General features: G+C 41.1%; 1 protein-coding gene across 1 annotated transcript in view; it reads left to right on the top strand.

Moving 5' to 3' along the window:
* Window positions 1-594: 594 nt before the first annotated feature.
* The window catches only part of ntrk3 (neurotrophic receptor tyrosine kinase 3), a 175,151-nt gene continuing 167,498 nt past the window's right edge, over window positions 595-8,247 (top strand). Inside the window, exon 1 of the mRNA XM_022744966.1 lies at window positions 595-837. Within this exon, the coding sequence (XP_022600687.1) occupies window positions 596-837 (242 nt within the window). The 5' untranslated portion in view covers window position 595. The remainder of the gene's footprint in view (window positions 838-8,247) is intronic.

Raw genomic sequence — 8,247 nt, 5'->3', positions numbered from 1 at the left:
GAATGATCCTATTATTCTATATTGATATTTCATGTTTTCCTTTTTATTTTGACCTTATAATACAGTCGTTGTGCTGTATAGTGCAGAAACCCTTGTATGATAAGTGTGGTTGTTGCCACTGTTGATTGCATGCAGTTTCTGCAGGTGTCAGTATGACTGTAGCCGGTAGGAGGGACTTGATGCTCCAACTTCTCATTTTGTCTCTCTGCTCTCCAACCAGTCGTCCTGGTCCTGCTTGGAAAGAGACGACGACATAGCAGCACGGTATTCCGGGGAAACACCATGTATCTTCAGCTGAAAAGACGACCGGAGCCTCGCATTATTTCGCTTTCTTATTTTTGATTTACGTTTTTTTTTTTCTTTTTTGTTGCGCCTTTTTCTTTCTTCTTTCCTCCTTTTCACGCAATCTCTGACGCGCAAGGACACCACAGCATCCATCCACGGCAGAAACGCTCACATAGAGCATCCTCTGTACAGACGCACCACCATCCTCCTCCTTCCTTCCTTCCTCCTACTCTCCTCCTCTCCTCTCTCCTGTTCTGTTCTAACACAGAGGACATCGGGACCTCTTCTCCCCCCCGATTTACCCGGAGACATGGATCTATGGTTTCATTCGATCCGGATTTGCTGGTGGAGGGTTTTGTTTCTGATGAGTATTTTCCAGGACTATTTGAGCTCCATGCTGGACTGCCCGCCGACCTGCAGCTGCTCTCAAACAGAGATCTATTGCAATAAGTCCGACAACGGCAGGTTTTTCCCTTTACTCGCCCTGCAAGATACTGGGAACAATGGCACCAGTGTTGACATAGCAGAGTTATTCAAAAACATCACCTCTATGTAAGTAGATGCGGATTATTCCGTGCGTTTTTCAATCATTAATTGATCGCATCCTCGGTGAGGCGTCTGTGCTTCTAGAGTGTCTGTTGCTTTTTCTTTTGCACTGATCTGACTTGTTGGCTGATCATTTCTTTTTATCCTCAGACTTTTTGCACTTCTCTCAGTCAGTGTTCATTGGCCTTTTATGATCAACCCATCTGTAACCATCGGTTTTGTGTGGAGGGGAAATGCGCTTATTCTGGCACAATAAGACAAATCCTTCACAACCTCGTCATTGAGCTTGAAAATTGGTAGAGGTTTTTTTTTTTTTTTTTTTTTTTTCCTTTCTTCTTCTTCTTCTGTGTGTGTGCGCGCGTGCGTGTGCGTGTGTGTGTCCCCATAAAGTTGCTCCTCCGCAGCGGCACCGCAGGCCTACATGGCCAAATGACAGAAGGACGTTGCGGAGAACCTCAGATCACCCATTCACTTGATTCCCGTCCTCGTGTACAGCAACTGCTCCGACAGATTGTGCTAAATGAAAGAGAAAGAAATGGTGCAGTAAGGTCAACCAGTTACATTTGAGCCTGAGTCCTCCGAGGCCGATGCGACCCGACAAACTTTATTATGTGCAGATGATGCGGAGGGTCTAGACTAGGGTGCTGGAAACGTCACTTGTGGCTTTTTTCTCTCTCTCTCTCTCTCTCTCTCTCCCTCTCTCCCTCTCTCCCTCTCTCCCCACCCCTCGCTTCAGACATAAAACCAGGATGCTTCTGTTTCACGGGATCCATGAAGTGTTTGCTTAAAACAGTGGAGCAATGATGACGGCAGAACCCCCCACCCCCACCACTCACCCACACACCCACACACCCCCAGAAGTACATTTTCATTCTGCATCCTCTCTCAACCCTCCCTCTTTCTCTCTATCTATCTCTCTCTCTCTCGCTCTCTCTCTCTCTCTCGCTCTCTCTCTGGCATCGATCCTTCCTGCCAACATCAAAGCTTCCTTTCTTGAAAAGTCAGTAAAAAAAAAAAAGAAAAAAGAAAAAGAAAAGCGGAGCCCGGGCTTTAAAATAAGACCTCTGGTGTCGATGGGGGTGATTTGCATATAAAGTAAACACCCCCCCCCCCTCCGTTCACGCACTGGAATTCCCCGCACGGCTTCCCCCGCGTCGCCTTCACGCCACAAAGGACTTTTCCTCCCATCAGTTTTTGGTAGACCGTTTACCCTTTATCCGTTTGAGGGAGACAACAACTTATTTTGTGACACGGTCCATCGCTTAGCTGTGCCACTAGAGGGTAGCCTGGTACCCTCTATGCACCGGGAATCAAGTGCTCTTTACAACACTGGAGTCATTTACGTGACTGTTTTATCAGAGAGACTTTTTTTTTAGTCAAATCATGCTCAGCAGAAGAGCCATTTTTTAAAGCTCAGCAACATTAAAAGCAAAGAATAATAAAGACATGAAGCGTGAGAGGTCAAAGCACGCTATTAGTGATTAGTATGACCCGAGACTGACCCTGAGATAAGGATTTCCTCTTTGTAAAACCTGCTCTGTTCACTTTACTCTCATTTATCTATTCTCTTATCCAGTGGGATCAACAGTGGGATAGTCTAGCTCGTGTATTTTCCACTTTAAAATGCCAAAATTCAGTTTATAATGAGCGCAGAGTCCCGTGTTAATTGCCTTTTTGCCTTTGAGAAACCCTAATGCAATTGACCCAGGACTAATTGTGCATTTCATGGTCCCTGGCCATGCAGCAGGCTGCTTGTTTTCTCGGCACTCAGCATGGACGGCAACCTCCACCCAGCGCCGCCGCTCAGTGACAGCTCATCAGAGGCCGTGCCGCCCAAAGTCTCATCAGCTTCCATATCTGATGGGAATTCAAACCACACTGAGAGAGTCGATGGAAGAGATTGCGTAAAATCTGAAACTAGATGTTCACGTCAGTATATAGTGATTAAGTATAAATATGCTACATTAATAATTATCTGGCTTAAAACAATGGCACACAAACATTTACAGCATATATCTATAAATATGTATCGTGCTAACTGAGACATAATAAACAAGTCTAATAACAACAGAGGTTAATTGCTTGATGCTAATTTATTCTCTGGCCAGAAAACAAGCTCTTTAAAAATAATAACCAGCAATACAGAGCAGTCAGTGATTGAGCCATACAGTACAAATTGTCCTTGTTCCTGCATCTCTTTGTGAGGTGTTAGATGAATGAATTTCGCTAACAAGAAGTCCATTTCATTCATCACGAGGGAAACAAGGAGAGATGGGGAAAATTTACGAAGATAGAAAGTAGATCGTGGGCTCCAAGCAGGAAGTGTGGGAGGATTGGGCAGCCAAAGAAACCTGCCAAGTCCAGATAATAGTTTTCCATTTCTCTCACATTAGAGATTCATCACAAGCGGCATCAGTGTTTGAAGTGGATAAGATAAGGCCTTGCTGTGATACTTGAAGAAAGGACTGTTTTCTGAGAGCAGCTGAAGCATTTGACAGGTCTATGTGAATGCGCTCTGACCGCAGGTGCACGTTTGTTTGCAGAATCCAATCAGTGCTTCCACCTCTGGCATTGGCATGACGTTTGGCCTCATTTTGTTTTTCTTTTCTTTTCCTTTTTTTTTTTTTTTTTTGTGCTGTCGAGAGGCTGGTTTACGAGGAGAGGCTGAAGTATCAGACCAATCTGTACAGTCATCACTGTGGCGTCGGTTGCTAAGTGCCTGCAAAATGTATTTAGAGAAAAATCAGAAAAAAAACCCTTCATCTCCTCTGCTTCATTCCTTCACCCCCCCCCCATTTCACTCTTATCTAATTGTATATGTATTCACCAGCATCCATGCGTTCACTGCTGAAACTGCTGCAGAGCACTCAACTATTAAATCAATTTGTGAGAGTTAGACAAAGTCAAAGTGCAAAAGCTGCATTGCTGAATCTGTGGTAGCAGTAAGTCTATAACTTTGCTTTAATTCCAGTGGTAACATTACAATAAAATGGTAGTATGATTTAACTTTCCTACAATAATCCTACAGGGACTGGCCTGAGCTCACAAACATTTCATCAACATATCAAAAATGGAAATTATGGAGCCCCTTACGTTCTGAATCTTTCAGAAACATCAGCATCAGCAAGTAGAATTTTTCTATTTTTACAGGGTTTCCTGTACTTCTCCACATAATATGGAGATTTTCTTGGAAATATAACATTATGCAATTTGCTGTTCCACCAAAAAAATGAGGTTAAGTCCCTCAATTTCCCAGGAAAACTGCACCACTTTTATAGTGAGGACATTATGACATTTAATGGCACCGTACGGTATTCACTGTAGTGTAATGCCTATCATAATCTCACAGGGATTTATAGTTTGTCAGTTCTATTTAAAGATCCCCTCTGGATGTGTTTGAAGACATTAAAATACTCTGCTTTATATCATGGTTTATCCTAAAAACAAAAAGTTTAGTGACCTTGTACATCTACTCCTACCTCATTTAAAAATCCAGATTCTATGAGTATGTAAATATTTTTGGTTTCAAAAGTTTAACTATAAATGTCTCTACAGTTTCTATTTTTCCACATCACACCTCTGTAAAATGCTTGCTGGACAATGATTGGCTGTCCAGTTGTGATGTCACAGAATGATGATTGTTCAAACATATGTGAAACTCGGATTTAAGATGAGAACAGAGAAACTTTCCCCCTCCAGCAGATGAATGTGAAACATCCTTCTAGTTTCAATCTCTGCATGTATGTCATTCTGCACGATTAATAAAAACATACAAACGACAAAAAAAAAGAAACACATTTTTAGTAGAAGGGGGCTTAAAAGATTAAATCCATGATTTAGTTATAGCACCAGAGGCACCCTGAAATCTCCACATCTCAACACCGTTCACAGATGAGTCTCAAACATGCAGACATGAGGACGTTTAAAGATTTGGGGGCATTGACAGGCTCTGTTCATCCATCCATCCATCCATCCATCCATCTTTTTTTATCTCATCATGTATGGTGTTTGTTCTCACTATGGTGAGTCATTAGGCCAGACTGTTCTTTTTAAAAGTATATGTAGAAGTCCTCCGTTGTCATTTGAAATGAGAACGCTCTTCCAAAAGTTGTGCCATTTTGGCGTCTTTAATGTCAACCCTTTCTTCAATCAAAGATATTTATGAGGACTTGTAAAATTACCATCTGTTTATCTGCAAACAAACAGAGTTCCACACTCTTTATCTACTTTGCCAAAATATGGCTTGATTTTTATCGTGTAATATCTTTAAAATCTCGATGATCCAATCAATAAAAGTCTTTTATTTTCTCATTTCCAAGGACTTAAGCTATCCCTCAAAATACATAATAATGTCACATTCATCCTGATTAATGTTTTACTTACAGGAAATGTCACTTTCAAATGTTAGAAGTCAAACACACTGGAATGAAGCCAAAACAGGTTCAGGTTTTATTGCGGTAACGCTGAATCAAAGACCGTTTTTAAAGAAAAAATTAGTAGTGTCCTGTAACACACTTGATCTCTGATCTCTGTGTGGAAAGGGAAAGAAAACAGGATCTAGCAGGAGAGAAAAAGAGCAAAAGGAAATCAAAGCTGTCACAACCACCCATTGATATCATAGTATGCTGTATTGTGTACTTCACCTGCCATCACATTCAACAATTACCTAAAAACTTTGGGTCAATATGATTCCTTAAAAAAGTGTTTTTTTTCCTCTCCTTTTTCTTTTTTTAAATTTTTAAACAGCACAGCTCTGCTTGAATCTATCGATCTTTGGACACCTTCAACTAGAAATTTTTATATGAAACCTGCCAGCTTTCTGATGCTGAAGCCTGTTTCACACAGGAATGTTTCCAAGGTCAGTTTAGGTGACTTGTGTGGGCTTTAAGTGTCCCCCAGTTCAGACACCGAGCATTGCTGCGTTACATAAAGTCAGTGTTTTCTCTCCCTCTTTAAACTCCTGTGCAGCCCACATACTGTATGTGTGTGTGACTGTGGCCAGTAGCAACTTCAGCTCCAAATATCTGCTATATAATTCTTGCATAAGGCTCCTGCATGGGAATAGACGAGTGAACTTTTATAGAATTTCACTGAAACAGAAGTGGAGTATTTCCTGTTCAACTGAGAGTCTTCGCTAAAGTGCTGGAGTACTAGTTGAACCCACAATGAAAAAGATCTTGTGCACGTTTGGATGTATTTAAAGGGGCCACTCCGGCAATTTAGTGCTGCATTTCCATAAAGGTGGGGAACTTGCAAGAGACACATTTAGAAAACAAATGGGTGAAATTAAGCAGTGCAGGCTGAGATCTCCTAAATTTTGGTCCCTTGTGCTGGTCAAGTTCCAAAAAAGCTGGCACCCACAATTCTGCTAATGCAACCCTAATGAAGCATTTCTTGTGGGACCCTTCCTGACTGCTAAATGTCCTTGTCTTTGTAACACTCGCTTTAAGACTTAATCTAAGACTTTTCGAGAGCTCTGTCTGACATTATACTCTGTCAACTCTGGAAGACATTATACAACTGTCCCAAATTTGTCTCGACTTCCACATGCTGAGTCGTTCTCCTCGTGATGGGTAAAATCAGTGGAGTGGCCCTTTGACACCTGGAGGCAGCAATATATGTTCAAATAAAAGCAAAGGATTGGACTAATTAATGTAAAATGCACTGATCCGATTGTGTAAAATATCTTTTTTTGCTAAATGTACTGTTAAATATATTTATTTCTCAGCCTCGGGGCCCTGTTTAAAGGAGCATTCATCATATCCAAGCTTAAATTGCTCAGTAGAGGTGCTGGATTTGGCAGCATTAGCGGAGACATAAAGGAGAAGAGAGATACCATGACTGGAAAAAAGAAAGTGATATACTCTACCTCCTCAACATGAGACAGAACAGAAAATCAATAGACTATTTTTGGACATATTTATAATACAATGCGGTTCAATTGGTAATAACACACTTGCAGCCAGACAGTCTGAAATTCAGATATTTGGAGTAATGATTTGATTAATATCTTTGGAGATCTCTGGATTTCTCTGGAGAATAACTGGCAACTTCCAGATTTTCTCAGGCCCAGTGAGCTGGAACAAAGTCAAAGGGTTTTGTTCTGCCCCCTAATCTGGGATGTCAGATGGATGCACCCCCCCCCCACAAATCTACGTGTACTCACACACCTTCACTCCCACCTCCCCCTCCTTGCTGCCAGTATATTTATTTATTTCCCCTCCACCTCCCCCCTGCTCTGTATCAATTTCTCTGTCTTTGTTCTCTTCTTTGCTGTGTGAAGTTTTGATGTCTGGGTTTCTGATGCCCAGCTCACCCGTATCTCTCTGTCATCTTGATTTATTTTCCTTTGTAACCTTGATATTTCTCTGTGTCATTTCCATTTTGTTGAGTTTTTTTAGTTTTATTTTTTATTTTTTTACTCTCTCCAGGTGAGATGTTTTTACAAGCCTTCAGGGGTTTCTTTGTGTGATCTGCAGTTTTTGGTGTGTTAGTATCATTTGAAGGCACAAATAAATTATACCCAAACCTCACTCGCCCTGTTAACTGCTCATGAAAAATGTAGCTCAGAGCTTTACACCTGGCTGACATTAGCCTTGGATTTCTGCTTTATATCTAAGCAGATATGAAGCAAAAAAAAGAAGAAGATCACACTGTGTTATAATCCTACTGCACTATTGCACTGTGGAAAAATATTTGGAAACAGGTTCATTTAGTAACAGGACTGATCAACACTTGATTTCCTTCATATGTCAATACCCGAGTTTTGGTGCCGATTCCAAAGAAAAAAGAAGAAATCTAAAATCTACTTGTATCTCTCCAACTTCCCTTTTTTTATCATTTAACAAAGATTCAAACTTCTCAGAAATAAAATGTCTAACCACAGGAGACTGTACATGAAGTTCATTTGAATAAAACAGTCAGAAACCAACAAAATCTGGATTAGAAATGAAAGATGGAATCTGTCAAGACACATCTTTCCCTATTTGACGGATTTCTCTCAATATTTTTACAGACAGTGGTTTGATAAGTAGCCCCGCGTTTTAGACTTTTAAATTGGTTTGGTGAGAAGCAGCAGGATCTTAGATCGACAGCAGACAGTGTCACAATTAGCTTAAACAGCTACTAAAATACCTGCAGTACTGGCTAATACAGAACCAGTGTAGTTTTATAAGAGCCATTCTGATTAATTAATTAATTAATGGCCTGTCTTAGGCTATACAATGACTTAGCAATGAAGTGATTTGCCAAAAGTTCTCAGGTGATCTTGGCAACCTTCAAACTCCCCGTTCCACTTCCTGTCTCATGCTGTTTCAGTGTCATTGCTGCTAATGTCTTTTAACCACCCAGGACGGAGTTGCTAACACTCGTCCTGCCAGTCGGTCCTCACCATACAGACCCCCTGCTGCCTCCGCA

This window comes from Seriola dumerili, unplaced genomic scaffold (assembly GCF_002260705.1).
Source record: "Seriola dumerili isolate Sdu_G_001 unplaced genomic scaffold, Sdu_1.0 BDQW01000003.1, whole genome shotgun sequence".
Taxonomy (NCBI): Eukaryota; Metazoa; Chordata; class Actinopteri; order Carangiformes; family Carangidae; genus Seriola; species Seriola dumerili.
The sequence above is the reverse complement of the archived record's forward strand: the minus strand, read 5'-3'. Positions and strand labels throughout refer to the sequence as shown.